Genomic DNA, 21,234 nt, shown 5'->3' on the forward strand with positions numbered 1-21,234 from the left:
ATCCCCAAACATTGAAAGAAAAAGCCCAAAAAAATCCCTAAAAAATCCTCAATAATCAGGGAAAAAAACCCCAAAAATCGCCAAAAATTGGGGAAAAAAACCCCAAAAAAATACAAAAATACTGGGGGGAAAAACCCAAAAAAGCCCCCACCAAAAACCCTGCGAAAATACGGAAAAAAAACCCCAAAAATTGGGGGAAAAAACCCCAAAAAAACCCCAAAAAATCAGGGAAAAAGCCACCAAAAAAATGCCCAAACATTGAAGGAAAAAACAAAAAAAAATCCCCAAAAAATCCCCAAAAAATCAGGGAAAAAAACCAAAAAAATTCCCCAAAAATCAGGGAAAAAAACCAAAAAAATTCCCCAAACATTGAAGGAAAAAACAAAAAAAAAATCTCAAAAAAATCCAACCAAAATGGCGAAAAAAACCCTCAAAATTCCCTGAAAAAGTGGGGGAAAAACAAACAAAAAAACCCCAAAAAATAAGGGGGAAAAAACTCCAAAAAAATCCCAAAAATTGAGAAAACACCCCCCCAAAAAATCAGAAATTTTAACGGGGGAGGATCCAAAAATCCTAAAACCCCAAACCACCCAAAATTTGGAATTTTTTGCCCCAAACTCTGGGGGTTTTCCCCCAAAATTCAGAGCTTTTAACTCCAAAAATCAGATTTTTTGTCCCAAACTCTGGTGTTTTTACTTCAAAATTTGAGGATTTTAACTCCAAAAATCAGAATTTTTTTCCCAATCTCTGGCATTTTTCCCCCAAAATTCAGGGTTTTTAACCCCAAAAATCAGATTTTTTCCCCCAAACCCCAATCTTTTTTCCCAAAATCCCATTTTTCTGCCCCAAACTCTGGTGTTTTTCCCCCAAAATTCAGAGTTTTTAACCCCAAAAATCACATTTTTTTTCCCCAAAACCCTGAGGTTTTTCCCCCAAAATTCAGAGTTTTTAACTCCAAAAATCAATTTTTTTTTCCCAATCTCTGGCGTTTTTCCCCCAAAATTCTGGGTTTTTAACTCCAAAAATCAGATTTTTTGTCCCAAACTCTGGCATTTTTCCATAAAATTCAGAGATTTTAACTCCAAAAATCAGATTTTTTACCCCAAACTCTGGCATTTTTCCCCCAAAATTTGAGGATTTTAACCCCAAAAATCAGATTTTTTTTCCCCAAACCCCAGACTTTTCCTCCAAACTCCAAACTTCTGCCCAAAATCCCATTTTTTTTTCCCCAAACTCTGGTGTTTTTCCCCCAAAATTCATAGTTTTTAACCCCAAAAATCAGAATTTTTTACCCCAAACTCAGATTTTTCCCCCAAAAATTAAGGTTTTTAACCCCAAAAATCAGATTTTCCCCCCAAACCCCACACTTTTTCCCCAAATCCCATTTTTTCTCCCCAGAACTCCTCACCTCCACCAACTTTTTGCTGTTTTTCTTGCTGGGGGGCGACCCCCGCGCGGCGCCGTTGGGGCCCAGCCGATGTTTCTGGAAGGTCAGCTTGAGCCCCTCCTCCTGGGGGGGAAATTTTGGGGTGAAAAACGGTGAATTTGGTTAAAAACATCGATAAAAAATGGATAATTTAATATAAAACCCCCAAATTTGGGGTGAGAAATTCTGAATTTGGTTAAAAACATCAATAAAAAATGGATAATTTAATATAAAATCCCAAATTTGGGGTGAGAAATGGTGAATTTGGTTAAAAACATCAATAAAATATCGATAATTTAATATAAAATCCCAAATTTGGGGTGAGAAATGGTGAATTTGGTTAAAAACATCAATAAAAAATGGATAATTTAATATAAAATCCCAAATTTGGGGTGAGAAACGCTGAATTTGGTTAAAAACATCGATAAAAAATGGATAATTTAATATAAAATCCCAGATTTGGGGTGAGAAATTCTGAATTTGGTTAAAAACATCGATAAAATATCGATAATTTAATATAAAATCCCAAATTTGGGGTGAGAAATTCTGAATTTGGTTAAAAACATCAATAAAATATCGATAATTTAATATAAAATCCCAAATTTGGGGTGAGAAATGGTGAATTTGGTTAAAAACATCAATTAAAAATGGATAATTTAATATAAAATCCCCAAATTTGGGGTGAGAAATGGTGAATTGGGTTAAAAACATCAATAAAAAAATGGATAATTTAATATAAAACCCCAAATTGGGGTGAGAAATGGTGAATTTGGTCAAAAACATCGATAAAATATCAATAATTTAATATAAAGTCCCAAATTTGGGGTGAGAAATGGTGAATTTGGTTAAAAACATCAATAAAAAATCAATAATTTAATATAAAATCCCAAATTTGGGGTGAGAAATGGTGAATTTGGTTAAAAACATCGATAAAAAATGGATAATTTAATATAAAATCCCCAAATTTGGGGTGAGAAATTCTGAATTTGGTTAAAAACATCAATAAAAAATGGATAATTTAATATAAAATCCCCAATTTGGGGTGAGAAATTCTGAATTTGGTTAAAAACATCAATTAAAATATCGATAATTTAATATAAAATCCCCAAATTTGGGGTGAGAAATTCTGAATTTGGTTAAAAACATCAATAAAAATATCGATAATTTAATATAAAATCCCAAAATTGGGGTGAGAAATGGTGAATTTGGTCAAAAACATCGATAAAATATCGATAATTTAATATAAAACCCCCAAATTTGGGGTGAGAAACGGTGAATTTGGTTAAAAACATCGATAAAAAATGGATAATTTAATATAAAATCCCAAATTTGGGGTGAGAAATTCTGAATTTGGTTAAAAACATCAATAAAATATCGATAATTTAATATAAAATCCCAGATTTGGGGTGAGAAATGGTGAATTTGGTTAAAAACATCAATTAAAAATGGATAATTTAATATAAAATCACCAAATTTGGGGTGAGAAATTCTGAATTTGGTTAAAAACATCAATTAAAAATGGATAATTTAATATAAAATCCCCAAATTTGGGGTGAGAAATGGTGAATTTGGTTAAAAACATCAATTAAAAAATGGATAATTTAATATAAAATCCCAAATTTGGGGTGAGAAACGCTGAATTTGGTTAAAAACATCAATTAAAAATCAATAATTTAATATAAAATCCCAATTTTGGGGTGAAAAACGGTGAATTTGGTTAAAAACATCGATAAAAAATGGATATTTTAATATAAAATCCCCAAATTTGGGGTGAGAAACGCTGAATTTGGTTAAAAACATCGATAAAAAATCAATAATTTAATATAAAATCCCAGATTTGGGGTGAGAAACGGTGAATTTGGTTAAAAACATCAATTAAAAATGGATAATTTAATATAAAATCCCAGATTTGGGGTGAGAAATTCTGAATTTGGTTAAAAACATCGATAAAATATCGATAATTTAATATAAAATCCCCAAATTTGGGGTGAGAAATGGTGAATTTGGTTAAAAACATCGATAAAAAATGGATAATTTAATATAAAATCCCAAATTTGGGGTGAGAAATGGTGAATTTGGTTAAAAACATCAATTAAAAATGGATAATTTAATATAAAATCCCAAATTTGGGGTGAGAAATGGTGAATTTGGTTAAAAACATCGATAAAAAATGGATAATTTAATATAAAATCCCAAATTTGGGGTGAGAAATTCTGAATTTGGTTAAAAACATCAATAAAATATCGATAATTTAATATAAAATCCCAGATTTGGGGTGAGAAACGGTGAATTTGGTTAAAAACATCAATAAAAAATGGATAATTTAATATAAAACCCCAATTTGGGGTGAGAAATGGTGAATTTGGTTAAAAACATCAATTAAAATATCGATAATTTAATATAAAATCCCCAAATTTGGGGTGAGAAATTCTGAATTTGGTTAAAAACATCAATTAAAATATCGATAATTTAATATAAAATCCCCAAATTTGGGGTGAGAAATTCTGAATTTGGTTAAAAACATCAATAAAAAATGGATAATTTAATATAAAATCCCAAATTTGGGGTGAGAAACGCTGAATTTGGTTAAAAACATAAATAAAAAAATGGATAATTTAATATAAAATCCCAAATTTGGGGTGAGAAATGGTGAATTTGGTTAAAAACATCAATAAAATATCGATAATTTAATATAAAATCCCAAATTTGGGGTGAGAAATGGTGAATTTGGTTAAAAACATCAATAAAAAATGGATAATTTAATATAAAATCCCAAATTTGGGGTGAGAAACGCTGAATTTGGTTAAAAACATCGATAAAAAATGGATAATTTAATATAAAATCCCAGATTTGGGGTGAGAAATTCTGAATTTGGTTAAAAACATCGATAAAATATCGATAATTTAATATAAAATCCCAAATTTGGGGTGAGAAATTCTGAATTTGGTTAAAAACATCGATAAAATATCAATAATTTAATATAAAATCCCCAAATTTGGGGTGAGAAACGCTGAATTTGGTTAAAAACATCAATAAAAAAATGGATAATTTAATATAAAACCCCAAATTGGGGTGAGAAATGGTGAATTTGGTCAAAAACATCGATAAAATATCAATAATTTAATATAAAGTCCCAAATTTGGGGTGAGAAATGGTGAATTTGGTTAAAAACATCAATAAAAAATCAATAATTTAATATAAAATCCCAAATTTGGGGTGAGAAATGGTGAATTTGGTTAAAAACATCGATAAAAAATGGATAATTTAATATAAAATCCCCAAATTTGGGTGAGAAATTCTGAATTTGGTTAAAAACATCAATAAAATATCAATAATTTAATATAAAATCCCAAATTTGGGGTGAGAAATTCTGAATTTGGTTAAAAACATCAATAAAAAATGGATAATTTAATATAAAATCCCCAATTTGGGGTGAGAAATTCTGAATTTGGTTAAAAACATCAATTAAAATATCGATAATTTAATATAAAATCCCCAAATTTGGGGTGAGAAATTCTGAATTTGGTTAAAAACATCAATTAAAATATCGATAATTTAATATAAAATCCCCAAATTTGGGGTGAGAAATTCTGAATTTGGTTAAAAACATCAATAAAAAATGGATAATTTAATATAAAATCCCAAATTTGGGGTGAGAAACGCTGAATTTGGTTAAAAACATCAATAAAAAAATGGATAATTTAATATAAAATCCCAAATTTGGGGTGAGAAATGGTGAATTTGGTTAAAAACATCAATAAAATATCGATAATTTAATATAAAATCCCAAATTTGGGGTGAGAAATGGTGAATTTGGTTAAAAACATCAATAAAAAATGGATAATTTAATATAAAATCCCAAATTTGGGGTGAGAAACGCTGAATTTGGTTAAAAACATCGATAAAAAATGGATAATTTAATATAAAATCCCAGATTTGGGGTGAGAAATGGTGAATTTGGTTAAAAACATCGATAAAAAATGGATAATTTAATATAAAATCCCAAATTTGGGGTGAGAAATGGTGAATTTGGTTAAAAACATCGATAAAATATCGATAATTTAATATAAAATCCCAGATTTGGGGTGAGAAATGGTGAATTTGGTTAAAAACATCAATAAAATATCAATAATTTAATATAAAATCCCCAAATTTGGGGTGAGAAATGGTGAATTTGGTTAAAAACATCGATAAAATATCGATAATTTAATAAAAAATCCCAGATTTGGGGTGAGAAATTCTGAATTTGGTTAAAAACATCGATAAAAAATGGATAATTTAATATAAAATCCCCAAATTTGGGGTGAGAAGTGGTGAATTTGGTTAAAAACATCAATTAAAAAATGGATAATTTAATATAAAATCCCAGATTTGGGGTGAGAAATGGTGAATTTGGTTAAAAACATCAATTAAAAATGGATAATTTAATATAAAATCCCAAATTGGGGTGAGAAATGGTGAATTTGGTTAAAAACATCAATTAAAAAATGGATAATTTAATATAAAATCCCAAATTTGGGGTGAGAAATGGTGAATTTGGTTAAAAACATCGATAAAAAATGGATAATTTAATATAAAATCCCAGATTTGGGGTGAGAAATTCTGAATTTGGTTAAAAACATCAATTAAAAATGGATAATTTAATATAAAACCCCAAATTTGGGGTGAGAAATGGTGAATTTGGTTAAAAACATCAATAAAATATCGATAATTTAATATAAAATCCCCAAATTTGGGATGAGAAATTCTGAATTTGGTTAAAAACATCGATAAAAAATGGATAATTTAATATAAAATCCCAAATTTGGGGTGAGAAATTCTGAATTTGGTTAAAAACATGGATAAAAAATGGATAATTTAATATAAAATCCCAAATTTGGGGTGAGAAATGGTGAATTTGGTTAAAAACATCGATAAAATATCAATAATTTAATATAAAATCCCAGATTTGGGGTGAGAAATGGTGAATTTGGTTAAAAACATCAATAAAAAATCAATAATTTAATATAAAATCCCCAAATTTGGGGTGAGAAATGGTGAATTTGGTTAAAAACATCAATTAAAAATGGATAATTTAATATAAAACCCCAAATTTGGGGTGAGAAATGGTGAATTTGGTTAAAAACATCGATAAAAAATGGATAATTTAATATAAAATCCCAAATTTGGGGTGAGAAATGGTGAATTGGGTTAAAAACATCAATTAAAAATGGATAATTTAATATAAAATCCCCAAATTTGGGGTAAGAAATGCTGAATTTGGTTAAAAACATCAATTAAAAATGGATAATTTAATATAAAACCCCAAATTTGGGGTGAGAAATGGTGAATTTGGTTAAAAACATCGATAAAAAATGGATAATTTAATATAAAATCCCCAAATTTGGGGTGAGAAATGGTGAATTTGGTTAAAAACATCGATAAAAAATGGATAATTTAATATAAAATCCCCAAATTTGGGGTGAGAAATTCTGAATTTGGTTAAAAACATCAATAAAAAATGGATAATTTAATATAAAATCCCAAATTTGGGGTGAAAAACGCTGAATTTGGTTAAAAACATCGATAAAATATCAATAATTTAATATAAAATCCCAAATTTGGGGTGAGAAATGGTGAATTTGGTTAAAAACATCGATAAAATATCGATAATTTAATATAAAATCCCAAATTTGGGGTGAGAAATTCTGAATTTGGTTAAAAACATCGATAAAAAATGGATAATTTAATATAAAACCCCAAATTTGGGGTGAGAAATTCTGAATTTGGTTAAAAACATCAATAAAAAAATGGATAATTTAATATAAAATCCCCAATTTGGGGTGAGAAATTCTGAATTTGGTTAAAAACATCGATAAAAAATGGATAATTTAATATAAAACCCCAAATTTGGGGTGAGAAACGCTGAATTTGGTTAAAAACATCAATAAAAAATGGATAATTTAATATAAAATCCCAAATTTGGGGTGAGAAATTCTGAATTTGGTTAAAAACATCAATAAAAAATGGATAATTTAATATAAAACGCCAGATTTGGGGTGAGAAATGGTGAATTTGGTTAAAAACATCAATTAAAATATCAATAATTTAATATAAAATCCCAATTTTGGGCACTCACGTCCTTGATCTGCACCGTGAACTCCTTGTCCTGGTGGCGCCCGCGGGGGGGGGGGGAGGGGAAGGGGGGTGGGGGAGGGGCGGGCTCCGGGAGCCCCCCCCCGAAATCCTCCATGGGGGAGGGGAGAGGGCCCTGCCCCTCCCCCGCTGTCAGCACCGCCCGGCACAGCAGCTCCAGGCGCCGGATCAGCGCCCGCTCCTGGGGGGACAAAAAATGGGGGAATTTGGGGTTTTGGGGGTTTTTGGGATTTTTTGGGGTTTTTGGGATTTTTTTAGGGGATTTTTTTGGGGGATTTTTTGGGATTTTTTAGGATTTTTTTGGGGATTTTTTTGGGATTTTTTGGGGATTTTTTTGGGGATTTTTGGGGTTTTTTTGGGGGATTTTTTGGGGATTTTTTTGAGATTTTTTGGGATTTTTTAGGGGATTTTTTGGGATTTTTTGGGGATTTTTTTGGAATTTTTTTGGAGATTTTTTGGGATTTTTTTGGGGTTTTTTGCGGATTTTTTTTATTTTTTAGGGATTTTTTCAGGGTTTTTTGGGGATTTTTTGACAGTTTTTTAGGATTTTTTGGGGGGATTTTTGGGGATTTTTTGGGATTTTTTGGAGATTTTTTGAGGGTTTTTTGGATTTTTTGGGGTTTTTTTGGGGGTTTTTTTTGGGATTTTTTGAGGGATTATTGGAATTTTTGGCGGGATTTTTACAAGGATTTTTTCAGGGTTTTTTGGGGTATTTATTTCGGATTTTTGGGGATTTTTTTTGGGTTTTTTTCGATTTTTTGGGGATTTTTTTGGCGGTTTTTTGAGGGTTTTTTGGATTTTTTGGGGGTTTTTTTGGGGGATTTTTTGGGGTTTTTTGGGGGAATTTTTGGGTTTTTTTTGGGGATTATTTGGGGTTTTTTCAGGGATTTTTGGGGGGATTTTGGGGAATTTTTAGGGATTTTTTTGGTGGCTTTTTTGGGATTTCTTGGCGATTTTTCGAGAGATTTTTTTGGGGGTTTTTTGATTTTTTTGGGTTTTTTTTCCTGGACTTTTTGGGGAGTTTTTTGGGTTCTTTTTGTTTTTTGAGAAGAAGTTTTTGGGAAAATTATTTTGGTTTTTTGGGGATTTTCTTGCTTTTTTTCCGAGGTTTTTTGTGATTTTTTGGCGTGTTTTTGGGATTTTTTGGGTTTTTTTGGGATTTTTTTTTCGGGATTTTTTGGGGATTCTTTTGGGAATTTTTTTTGGTTTTTTTCAGGCAAGTTTTAAAATTTTTTTGGGCTTTTTTTGTTGGTTTTTTTTTCTATTTTTCTGTTGACTTTTTGGGGAATTTTTGGGGAATTTTTTAGGGGTTTTGGGGGGACTTTTTTGGGGTTTTTTTTTTGAGTTTTTTTGGGAAATTTTTTTTTGTTTTCTCGGGATTTTTTTTTGGTTTTTTGGGGGTATTTTTTTAGGGTTTTTGGAGAATTTTTTACGGGGATTTTTTGGGGATTTTTTTGGGGTTTTTTTGGGGATTTTTGTGAGAATTTTTAAATTATTTTGGGGTTTTCTGGTTTGTTGGGGTTACCTTGGGCCAGTACAGGAGATTTTGGATTTATTTTGGGTTTATTTTGGATATTTTTGGGTTTATTTTTTGTTTTTTTGGTTACCTTGGGCCAATAAAGGAGATTTTGGAATTTATTTTGGGTTTATTTTGGGAGATTTTGGGTTTATTTTGGGTATTTTTTGGTTACCTTGGGCCAGTACAGGAGATTTTGGGTTTAATTTGGGATATTTTGGATATTTTGGGTTTATTTTATGTTTTTTTGTTACCTTGGGCCAATAAGGGAGATTTTGGGATTTATTTTGGGTTTATTTTGGATATTTTGGGTTTATTTTGGATATTTTGGGTTTATTTTTGGGTATTTTGGGTTTATTTTGGGTTTATTTTGGGGTATTTTGGGTATTTTGGGTTTATTTTATGTTTTTTTGGTTACCTTGGGCCAATAAAGGAGATTTTGGGTTTATTTTGGATATTTTGGGTTCATTTTGGGTTTATTTTGGGTTCATTTTGGGTTTATTTTGGATATTTTTGGTTACCTTGGGCCAGTACAGGAGATTTTGGGATTTATTTTGGATATTTTGGGTTTATTTTGGGTTTATTTTGGGTTCATTTTGGGTTTATTTTGGATATTTTTGGTTACCTTGGGCCAGTACAGGAGATTTTGGGATTTATTTTGGGTTTATTTTGGGTTTATTTTGGGTATTTTGGGTTTATTTTTTGTTTTTTTGGTTACCTTGGGCCAGTACAGGAGATTTTGGATTTATTTTGGGTTTATTTTGGGTTTATTTTGGGTTTATTTTGGGTTTATTTTGGATATTTTGGGGTATTTTGGGTTTATTTTGGGTTTATTTTGGGTTTATTTTGGGTTCATTTTGGATATTTTTTGGTTACCTTGGGCCAATAAAGGAGATTTTGGGGCCCGGGGTGGGGGAGGGGCGCCTTGGGGGCGCCGCCCTCGCCGGGGGGGGGAGGGGAATCCTCGTCCTGCCCCTCCCCCTCCTCATCTTCCTCCTCCTCCTCATCCTCGTCCTCCACCCCCAGGGGCTCCGGGCCTGAGAGGGGGAAAAATCTGAATTTTCTCACCCAGAATTCCCATTTTTTACCCAGATTTTCTTACCCAAAATTCCCATTTTCTACCCAAATTTTCTCACCCAAAATTCCCATTTTTCACCCAAATTTTCTCACCCAAAATTCCCATTTTTTACCCAGATTTTCTCACCCAAAATTCCCATTTTTCACCCAAATTTTCTCACCCAAAATTCCCATTTTCCACCCAAATTTTCTCACCCAAAATTCCCATTTTTTACCCAAATTTTGTTACCCAAAATTCCCATTTTTTACCCAAATTTTCTTACCCAAAATTCCCATTTTTCACCCAGATTTCCTTACCCAAAATTCCCATTTTTTACCCAAATTTTCTTACCCAAAATTCCCATTTTTCACCCAGATTTTCTTACCCAAAATTCCCATTTTTCACCCAAATTTTCTCACCCAAAATTCCCATTTTTTACCCAGATTTTCTCACCCAAAATTCCCATTTTTCACCCAAATTTTCTCACCCAAAATTCCCATTTTCCACCCAAATTTTCTCACCCAAAATTCCCATTTTTTACCCAAATTTTGTTACCCAAAATTCCCATTTTTTACCCAAATTTTCTTACCCAAAATTCCCATTTTTCACCCAGATTTCCTTACCCAAAATTCCCATTTTTTACCCAAATTTTCTTACCCAAAATTCCCATTTTTCACCCAGATTTTCTTACCCAAAATTCCCATTTTTTACCCAAATTTTCTTTCCCAAAATTCCCATTTTTCACCCAAATTTTCTTACCCAAAATTCCCATTTTTAACCCGAATTTTCTCTCCCAAAATTCCCATTTTCCACCCAAATTTTCTCACCCAAAATTCCCATTTTTAACCCGAATTTTCTCTCCCAAAATTCCCATTTTCCACCCAGATTTTTTCACCCAAAATTCCCATTTTCACCCAAATTTTCTTACCCAAAATTCCCATTTTCCACCCAAATTTTCTCACCCAAAATTCCCATTTTTTCACCCAGATTTTGTTACCCAAAATTCCCATTTTTTACCCAGATTTTCTCACCCAAAATTCCCATTTTCCACCCAAATTTTCTCACCCAAAATTCCCATTTTCCACCCAAATTTTCTCACCCAAAATTCCCATTTTTTACCCAAATTTTCTCTCCCAAAATTCCCATTTTTTTACCCAAATTTTGTTACCCAAAATTCCCATTTTCCACCCAAATTTTCTCACCCAAAATTCCCATTTTTTTACCTGAATTTTCTCACCCAAAATTCCCATTTTCCACCCAGATTTTCTCACCCAAAATTCCCATTTTTTACCCAAATTTTCTCACCCAAAATTCCCATTTTTAACCCAAATTTTCTCACCCAAAATTCCCATTTTCCACCCAAATTTTCTCACCCAAAATTCCCATTTTTTACCCAAATTTTCTCACCCAAAATTCCCATTTTTTACTCAAATTTTCTCACCCAAAATTCCCATTTTTTACCCAGATTTTCTGACCCAAAATTCCCATTTTTCACCCAGATTTTCTCACCCAAAATTCCCATTTTCCACCCAGATTTTCTCACCCAAAATTCCCATTTTTCACCCAAATTTTGTTACCCAAAATTCCCATTTTCCACCCGAATTTTCTCACCCAAAATTCCCATTTTTTACCCAAATTTTCTCACCCAAAATTCCCATTTTCCACCCAAATTTTCTCACCCAAAATTCCCATTTTCCACCCAAATTTTGTTACCCAAAATTCCCATTTTCCACCCAGATTTTCTCACCCAAAATTCCCATTTTTCACCCAGATTTTCTTACCCAAAATTCCCATTTTCCACCCAGATTTTTGCTTTTTTCCCTCCAGTTTTTCCCATTTTTTTCCCCTTTTAAAATCAATTTTTTTCCCAAAAAATTTCCTGGTTTTTTCCTGATTTTTCCCAATTTTCCCCCTTTTTAAATCCAATTTTTTCCCCCCCAAATTTCCTATTCTTTTCCTGATTTTTCCCATTTTTCACCTCAATTTCCCCTGTTTTTCCCCACACAAAAATTCCACCATTTTTTTCAAAAATTCTCCCCATTTTCCCCCGAAAAATTTCTGTCATTTTTTCCCAAATCCCCATTTCCCCCCCCAAACTCACCTCCCTCCTCCTCCTCGCTCTCCCCTTCCCCTGAATTTTTAATTTTTTTTTCCCCCAATTTTTTACCCTTTTCCCCCCAAATTTTGGGATCACTTTTTCCCCAAAACCCCCAATTTTTAAGATCCCATTTTCCCATTTTTTTCCCCAAACCCCCATTTTTCCCCCCAAACTCACCTCCCTCCTCCTCCTCCTCTTCTTCCTCCCCTTCCTCCCCTTCCTCCTCCTCCTCCTCCTCTCCCAATTTTTTACCATTTCCCCCCAAATTTTTTACCTTTTCCCCCAAATTTTGGGACCCATTTTCCCCATTTTTTCCCCAAAACCCCAATTTTTTCACCCCAAAATCCCCATTTTTCCCCCAAACTCACCTCCCTCCTCCTCCTCCTCTTCCTCCCCTTCCCCTGAATTTTTGATTTTTTTTCTCCCAATTTTTTATCTTTTTCTCCCAATTTTTCAGCCTTTTCCCCCCAAATTTTGGGATCCATTTTTCCTTTTCCCCCAAATTTTGGGATCCATTTCCCCCCAAATCCCCCCCATTTTTCCCCCAAACTCACCTCCCTCCTCCTCCTCTTCTTCCTCCTTCTCCTCCTCCTCCTCTCCCAATTCTTTACCCTTTTTCCCTCAATTTTTAGGATCCATTTTCCCCCTTTTTTCCCAAATTTTTAATTCCCTTTTCCCACTCTCCCCCCGAATTTTAGGACCCATTTTCCCCATTTTTTCCCCCAAACTCACCTCCCTCCTCCTCCTCTTCACTCTCCCCTTCCTCCCCCTCCTCCTCCTCCTCCTCCTCTCCCCCCTGCCCGGCCCTGGGGGTGATGCCCCCGCGCAGCAGCGCCCCCCGCAGGCCGTGCCGGGCGGCCGCGCGCAGCAGCTCCGCGTCGTGCACCCCCCGCAGCCACCAGGGCGGCAGCAGCGCGCCGGGGGGCGGCGCCCGCGCCAGGAGCGAGCCCAGGGCCGGGTGGGGCAGGACGCGCTCGCGGAGGCAGCGCAGCAGCGCCAGGCGGCGCAGGCAGCGCAGGGCCAGGGACGGGGAGACAGGTAAGGGTGGAGGGGACAGCGGGGGTGGCACTGGAAGAGAGAAAAAACAGAAAAAACGGTTAAAAATGGTGAAAAAATGGTGAAAAATGGTGACAAAACGGTCAAAAACGGTATTAAAATGGGCTGGAAAGGGTTAAATTGGGGTAAATTGGATTAAATTGGGACAGGGACACTGGAAGGGGAGGTGGGAAGAGAGGTGGCGGCACTGGAAAAGAGAAAAAACAGAAAAAATGGTGAAAAAACGGTGAGAAACGGTGAAAAACGGTCAAAAATGGCATTAAAATGGGCTGGAAAGGGTTAAATTTGGGATAAATTTGGGTAAATTGGGGTTAAATTGGGTTGAACTGGGTTAAACTGGGACAGGGACACCGGTAATAGAGGGGAGTGGCACTGGAAAACAAAAAACAGTAAAAACAGTGAAAAAACGGTTAAAAAAGGTGAAAAAATGGTCAAAAACGGCATTAAAATGGGTTATAAAGGGTTAAATTTGGGTTAAATTGGGGTAAATTTGGGTGAAATTGGGACAGGGACACCAGGAGGGGACAGAGATGGTGGCAGTGGCACAGAGAATTTTCCCAAAATCCCAGGAATTCAGCCCGTTACTGTGCTGCTCACATTTTGGGTTAAAACCTCCCGAGTTTGGGTCAAAACCCCCAAATTTCCCCAAATTTTCCCAAAATCTGAAGAATTCTCCCCGTTACCGTCTGCAGGCATGGACATCAACTGCCACAGACCCCTGAACCTCTCTCAGTTTGGGTTCAAACCTCCAGATTTTGAGTTAAAACTACCCAATTTTGGGTTTAAATCCCCGATTTTGGGTCAAAACCTCCCAATCTTGGGTTAAAACCTCCTGATTTTGGGTTAAAACCTCCCCATTTTGGGTTAAAACCTCCCGATTTTAGGTTTAAATTTCCCGATTTTGGCTCAAACCACCCCAAAACCCCCAAATTTTCCCAAAATTTTTGGATTTCTCCCCGTTACCGTCTCCGGGCATGGACGTCAGCTGCCACAGACCCCTGAACCTCTCTCAGTTTGGGTTCAAACCACCCAATTTCGGGTTTAAATCCCCGATTTTGAGTTAAAACCTCCAAATTTTGGGTTAAAACCTTGCGATTTCGGCTCAAAATCCCCAAATTTCCCCAAATTTTCCCAAAATCTGAGGATTTCTCCCCGTTACCGTCTCCGGGCGCGGGCGGCAGCCGGCACAGACCCCTGAACCTCCTGAACCTCTCTTGGTTTGGGTTAAAACCCCCCTGATTTGGGTTAAAATCCCCAATTTTGGGCTAAACCCTCCCAATTTTGGGTTTAAATCCCTTATTTTGGGTTAAAACCTCCAAATTTTGAGTTAAAACCTCCCAATTTTGGGTTTAAATCCCCGATTTTGGGTTCAAACACCTCAATTTGAGTTAAAACCTCCCAATTTTGGGCTAAAACCTCCCAATTTCAGGTTTAAATTTCCCGATTTTGGCTCAAAACCCCCAAATTTCCCCAAATTTCCCCAAATTTTCCCCGAATTTTGGGATTTCTCCCTGTTACCGTCTCCGGGCATGGACATCAACTGCCACAGACCCCTGAACCTCTCTCAATTTGGGTTCAAACCTCCCAATTTTGAGTTAAAACCTCCCGATCTTAGGTTTAAATTTCCCGATTTCGGCTCAAACCGCCCCAAAACCCCCAAATTTCCCCAAATTTTCCCCAGATTTTGGGATAAAACCTCCAAATTTTGGATCAAAACCTCCCAATTTTGGGTTTAAATCCCTGATTTTGGGTTAAAACCTCCTGATTTCGGTTCAAACCGCCCCCAAACGCCCAAATTTCCCCAAATTTTCCCAAAATCTGAAGAATTGTCCCCGTTACCGTCTCCGGGCGCGGGCGGCAGCCGGCACAGACCCCTGAACCTCCTGAACCTCTCTCAGTTTGGGTTAAAACCTCCCAATTTTGGGCTAAAACCTCCCAATTTTGGGTTTAAATCCCCAATTTTGGGTTAAAACCTCCAAATTTTGGGTCAAAATCTCCCAATTTTGGGTTTAAATCCCTGATTTTGGGTTAAAACCTCCAAATTTTGGGTTTAAATCCCCGATTTTGGGTTCAAACACCTCAATTTGAGTTAAAACCTCCCAATTTTGGGCTAAAACCTCCCAATTTCAGGTTTAAATTTCCCGATTTTGGCTCAAAACCCCCAAATTTCCCCAAATTTCCCCAAATTTTCCCCGAATTTTGGGATTTCTCCCTGTTACCGTCTCCGGGCATGGACATCAACTGCCACAGACCCCTGAACCTCTCTCAATTTGGGTTCAAACCTCCCAATTTTGAGTTAAAACCTCCCGATCTTAGGTTTAAAATTTCCCGATTTCGGCTCAAACCGCCCCAAAACCCCCAAATTTCCCCAAATTTTTCCCCAGATTTTGGGATAAAAACCTCCAAATTTTGGATCAAAACCTCCCAATTTTGGGTTTAAATCCCTGATTTTGGGTTAAAACCTCCTGATTTCGGTTCAAACCGCCCCCAAACGCCCAAATTTCCCAAATTTTCCCAAAATCTGAAGAATTGTCCCCGTTACCGTCTCCGGGCGCGGGCGGCAGCCGGCACAGACCCCTGAACCTCCTGAACCTCTCTCAGTTTGGGTTAAAACCTCCCAATTTTGGGTTAAAATCCCCGATTTGGGCTTAAAACCTCCAAATTTTGAGTTAAAACCTCCCGATTTCGGATTTAAATTTCCCGATTTTGGCTCAAAACCCCCAAATTTCCCCAAATTTCCCCCAAATTTTAGAATTTCTCCCCGTTACCGTCTCCGGGCGCGGGCGGCAGCCGGCACACCTGCCGGCACATGGCCACGAAGCCGTGGTAGAAGCGCGTCAGCTCCTCGTCCGAGCGCCGCTCCAGGCTGGCCAAGGCCCGGAACCGCGCCCAGCGGAACCGGCCCGAGCCCGGCTCCAGCTCCACGCCGAAGGTGGAGGCCACGCGCAGGAAATCGGCCTGCTCCCGCCGGGTCCACCTGGGGTTGGGGGGAGAAACACAGAAATCAGGAAAAACTGTGAAAAAACGGGAAAAAACGGTGAAAAAACGGCTAAAAACGGTGAAAAAAATGGCGAAAAATGGTGAAAAAATGGCAAAAAAACACCCAAAATCACCCCAAAAGTGAGCTCATGATCAGGAATTCGGCCTGCTCATCCTGGGTCCAGCTGGGGTTGGGGTGAGAAACACAGATATTGGGAAAAAACGGTGAAAAAATGGGAAAAAACGGTGAAAAAAATGCAAAAAAACGAGGAAAAACCACCCAAAATCACCCAAAATCAACCCAAAAGTGAGGCCAGGAACAGGAAATCGGCCTGTTCATGCTGGGTCCAGCTGGGGTTGGGGAGAAAAACACAGATATTGGAAAAAACGGTGAAAAAACGGTGAAAAACCAGTAAAAAATGGTGAAAAATGGTTAAAAAATGGGAAAAAAATGGGAAAAATCGACCCAAAAACGCCCAAAATCAACCCAAAAGGGAGGGCACGAACAGGAAATCGACCTGTTCATGCTGGGTCCACCTGGATTTGGGGACAGAAGCGGAGAAATTTGGAAAAACGGTGAAAAAATGACAAAAAATGGCAAAAAAACGGTGAAAAAAACGGAGAAAAACAGTGATAAATGGGGAAAAACTACCCAGAAACACCCAAAACCACCCAAAATCAACCCAAAATAAACCCAAAAGTGAGGGCTCAAACAGGAAATCAACCTGTTCATGCTGGGTCCACCTGGATTGGGGAGAAAATCTGAGAAATTGGGAAAAAACACCAAAAAATGGTGAAAAATCAACCAAAAAACGCAAAAAAAAAAGGGTAAAAAATTACAAAAAATGACAAAAAAGGGGAAAAACCCCAAAGCGCTGCGGGAAAAGTCCTGACAGGACAAAACCCAAATTGTGACGGACCCAAAATTGTTTAAAATGAGAAATTTTGGGTGTCCCCAACCCCAAACTTTGACATTTTGGAACCCCAAACCGGCCGAATTTCAAAATTTAAAAATCCCAAAATTTCAATTTTTTCAACCCAAACTCCGCCAGGTCCTGGCAGCTCCATAAAAAAACAAAAAACCCAAAAAAAACCCCAAAATTTTCTCACCGCTGCTGCTTGTCCCGGCCCCGCCGCTGCCGCCGCCGCTCCCCGCTGGTTCTGCTTCCGCTTCCGGCGCCACTTCCGCTTCCGGCGCCACTTCCGGTTCCGGTTCTGTTCCCGGTTCCGGTTCCGGTCTCGGTGCCGGGGGGGTCCCGGGGCGGTTCCGGGGGGGGGTCCCGGCCCCCCTGGCAGGCCCCGAGCAGGCGGCGAAAGCGAGCGGTCAGTGCGGGCCCCGATGGCCACGGAGTGGACACTGAGCTGGACACTGAGCTGGACACTGAGCTGGACATCGGGCTGGACACTGGGGCTGAGGAGAGAATGGTCAGTGAGCGGTCAGTGAGGGGTCAGGGGTCACTCAGCGGTCAGTGCGGGCCCCGATGGCCACGGAGTGGACACTGAGCTGGACACTGAGCTGGACACTGGGGCTGGAGAGAGAGAATGGTCAGTGTGGGGTCAGTGAGGGGTCAGGGGTCACTCAGCGGTCAGTGCGGGCCCCGATGGCCACGGAGTGGACACTGAGCTGGACATCGGGCTGGACACTGGGGCTGGAGAGAGAGAATGGTCAGTGTGGGGTCAGTGAGGGGTCAGGGGTCACTCAGCGGTCAGTGCGGGCCCCGATGGCCACGGAGTGGACACTGAGCTGGACACTGAGCTGGACACTGAGCTGGACATCGGGCTGGACACTGGGGCTGGAGAGAGAATGGTCAGTGAGGGGTCAGAGGGGTCAGTGAGGGGTCAGGGGTCACTCAGGGGTCACTCAGGGGTCAGTGAGGGGTCAGCGCGGCCCCCGATGGCCACGGGATGGACACTGAGCTGGACACTGAGCTGGACACTGAGCTGGACACTGAGCTGGACACTGGGGCTGGAGAGAGAGAGTGGTCAGTGAGGGGTCAGTGAGGGGTCAGGGGTCACTCAGGGGAACTAAGGGATTTTTGGGATTTTTTGGGAATTTTTTTGAGAATTTTTTGGGTGAATTTTGAGAATTTCGAGGGATTTTAGGGGTAATTTCGGGTGGTTTTGGGGTGGGATTTTGGGGCAAATTTTGGGTGATTTTAGAAAATTTTTTTTGATTTTTCACTGATTTTTTAAATATATTTTTGGGGGTAATTTTCAGTGATTTTTCAGTGATTTTTCAGTGATTTTTCAGTGATTTTTGAGCGATTTTTAGTGATTTTTGGGGTAATTTTGAGGTGATTTTTGGGGGAATTTTTGGTGATTTTTGAGTGATTTTTTGATAATTTTTGGGATAATTTTTTGGTGATTTTTGGGTGATTTTGGGGTGAGATTCTTGGGATTTTTTTTGGTGATTTTGGGGCAATTTTGGGACGACTTTGTGTAATTTTTCAGGTGATTTTTGGGATGATTTTTTGTGATTTTTGGACGATTTTTAGGAATTTTTTTTGGGGTAATTTTGGGGGATTTTGGGATGAGATTTTTGGAACATTTTTAGGTGATTTTTGGGGATTTTTTTTGATGATTTTTAGGATTTTTTGGGGATTTTTTTGGGTTGATTTTGGGAGATTTTGGCTCCCCCTCCCCCTTACCTTCCTCCCCGTCCACCACCGAGATCTCCTCGTCCAGCCCGGCCAGGGGGTCACTCTGGGGGGGTCAAAGGTCAGAGGTCACACAGGTCACAGAGATAATTCCAGCATTATTTTTTGGGTTAAATTTGGGATATTTTGGGTTTTTTTTTTTTACCTCCTCTCCCCCCGGCTGCTCCTCGGCGTCCTCGGGGTCCCCGTCCAGCTCGGCCCTGGGGAGCCCAAAAACCCCAAAATTTACCCCAAAATTCACCCCAAAAATCCCAAAATTCACCCCAAAAACCCCAAATTCCTCTGAATTTACCCCAAAAATCCCAAATTCCCCCAAATTCAGCCCAAAATTCAGCCCCAAATCCCCCCCAGGTGCCTCAGCCCGGAGCTGAACTCAGCCCGGCCCGGGGCCGGTCGGTATTAGCATGGCTGGGTCATCAGGGGCACCAAAACGGGGTGAAAAAACGGGATTTTGGGTAAATAAACTGAATTTTGGGGGAAAAAATGGATTTTTGGGGGAAAAAACCCCAAATTTGGGGTAAAAAACTGAAATTTTGGGTAAAATAAATGGAATTTTGGGGGTGTTGGCATGGCTGGGTCATCAGGGGCACCTGAAATTGGGGTGAAAAAATGGGATTTTGGGTAAATAAATGGAATTTTGGGGAAAAAAAGCTGGATTTTGGGTAAAAAATAGAATTTTGGGAGGTGTTAGCATGGCTGGGTCATCAGGGGCACTAAAGTGGGGTGAAAAACCAAAATTTTGGGTAAAAATCCTGAATTTGGGGGAAGAAAACCTGGATTTGGGGGAAAAAAATCGGAATTTCTGGAGTTTGGGGTGTCCAGAGCTGCTCTGAACCCAAAATCCATCAAAGTGCCCCAAAACGGCTCAAAAATCCCCCCCAAAATCCAAAAAAATCCCCCCAAAAATCCCCTGCAAAAAATCCCAAAATAAAAAAAAATCCAACCAAAAAAATCCCCAAAAAACCACCCCAAAAATCTCCAATAAGCCCCCAAAAAATCCCCCCAAAAAATCTCCCCAAATAAATAAACCGCCAAAAATAAATCCCCAAAAGATCCCAAAAAATCCCCCAAAAATAAAACAAAAATCCCAAAATTAAATCCCCCAAAAAATCCCAAAAAAAATCCCCCCCCAAAAAAAATCCCCCAAAAAATCCCCCCAAAAAATCCTCCCAAGAAAACCCCAAAATCCCCCCAAAAAAAATCTCAAAAATCCCCCTAAAATAAAAAAAAACCTCCCCTAATACAAAAAAAAAATCCCCAAAAAAATCCCCCAAAATATCCCAAAAAATCTAAAAAAAATCCCAAAAAAATCTAAAAAAATCCCCAAAAACTCCTCCCAAGAAAACCCCAAAATCCCCAAAAAATCCCCAAAAAAATCCCAAAAAATCCCCCAAAAAACCCCCAAAAATCTAAAAAAAAATCTAAAAATATTAAAAAAAATCTCAAAAAAATCCCCAAAAAATCCCCAAAAAATCCTTCTAAGAAAACCTCAAAATCCCCCCAAAAATCTCAAAAAAATCCCCCAAAAAAATCCCAAAAAATCCCCCAAAAAATCCCCCAAAAAAATCCCCCAAACCCCCAAAAATAAATCCCCAATAAATCCCAAAAATCCCCCCAAAAATAAAAAAAAATACCAAAAATCCCCCTAAAAAATAAAAAAAAAAATCCAAAAAAATCCCCAAAAAATAAAAAAAATCCCCCCCCAAAAAAAAAATCCCCCAAAAAATCCTCCCTAGAAAAACCCAAAATCCCCCCAAAAATCTCAAAAAAAATCCAAAAAAATCCCCCAAAAAATAAAAAAAAAATCCCAAAAAATTCCAAAAAATCCCCAAAAAAATTCTAAAAAAAATCTAAAAAAAATCCCAAAAAAATCCCCAAAAATCCTCCCAAGAAAACCTCAAAATCCCCAAAAAATCCCCCAAAAAATCCCAAAAAATCCCCCAAAAAATCCCCCAAAAAATAAAAAAAAATCCCAAAAAAATAAAAAAAAATCCCCAAAAAAATCCCCAAAAAATCCCCAAAAAATCAAAAAAATTCCCAAAAAATCCCAAAAAAATCCCCAAACCCCCCAAAATTCCCCCAAACCCCCCCAGGCCCTCCCCGTGTCCCCTCTCACCCCTCGGCCGCCACGGCGGCGGCGTCGGGACCCCCGGCCCGGGCCAGGAAACACAGAGCGGGGTCAGCGCGCATCGTCTGGTACCATCTCGTACCCTGAAAATACAAAAATTAACCAAAAATATCATTAGTGAGCAAAAAAATATCAAAATACAGCAGAAATCAGCAAAAAACCAGAAAAAATCCCGGTTAAAA

At 37.8% G+C, this 21,234-nt stretch overlaps 1 protein-coding gene across 1 annotated transcript in view; it reads right to left on the bottom strand.

Annotated features, from left to right (window-relative positions):
• Nucleotides 1-13,001: 13,001 nt before the first annotated feature.
• CHD8 (chromodomain helicase DNA binding protein 8) overlaps nucleotides 13,002-21,234 on the bottom strand; it is a gene marked incomplete at its 3' end in the record, with an annotated part of 85,815 nt that continues 77,582 nt past the window's right edge. Inside the window, exons 29-35 of the mRNA XM_033084351.1 lie at nucleotides 21,041-21,127; nucleotides 19,070-19,124; nucleotides 18,916-18,970; nucleotides 17,967-18,060; nucleotides 17,378-17,710; nucleotides 16,057-16,265; nucleotides 13,002-13,300 (exon numbers count right to left, since the gene is read on the bottom strand). Coding sequence (XP_032940242.1) covers nucleotides 13,002-13,300; nucleotides 16,057-16,265; nucleotides 17,378-17,710; nucleotides 17,967-18,060; nucleotides 18,916-18,970; nucleotides 19,070-19,124; nucleotides 21,041-21,127 — 1,132 coding nt within the window. The remainder of the gene's footprint in view (nucleotides 13,301-16,056; nucleotides 16,266-17,377; nucleotides 17,711-17,966; nucleotides 18,061-18,915; nucleotides 18,971-19,069; nucleotides 19,125-21,040; nucleotides 21,128-21,234) is intronic.

The sequence above is a fragment of the Catharus ustulatus genome, chromosome 38 (genome assembly GCF_009819885.2).
Source record: "Catharus ustulatus isolate bCatUst1 chromosome 38, bCatUst1.pri.v2, whole genome shotgun sequence".
Classification (NCBI taxonomy): Eukaryota; Metazoa; Chordata; class Aves; order Passeriformes; family Turdidae; genus Catharus; species Catharus ustulatus.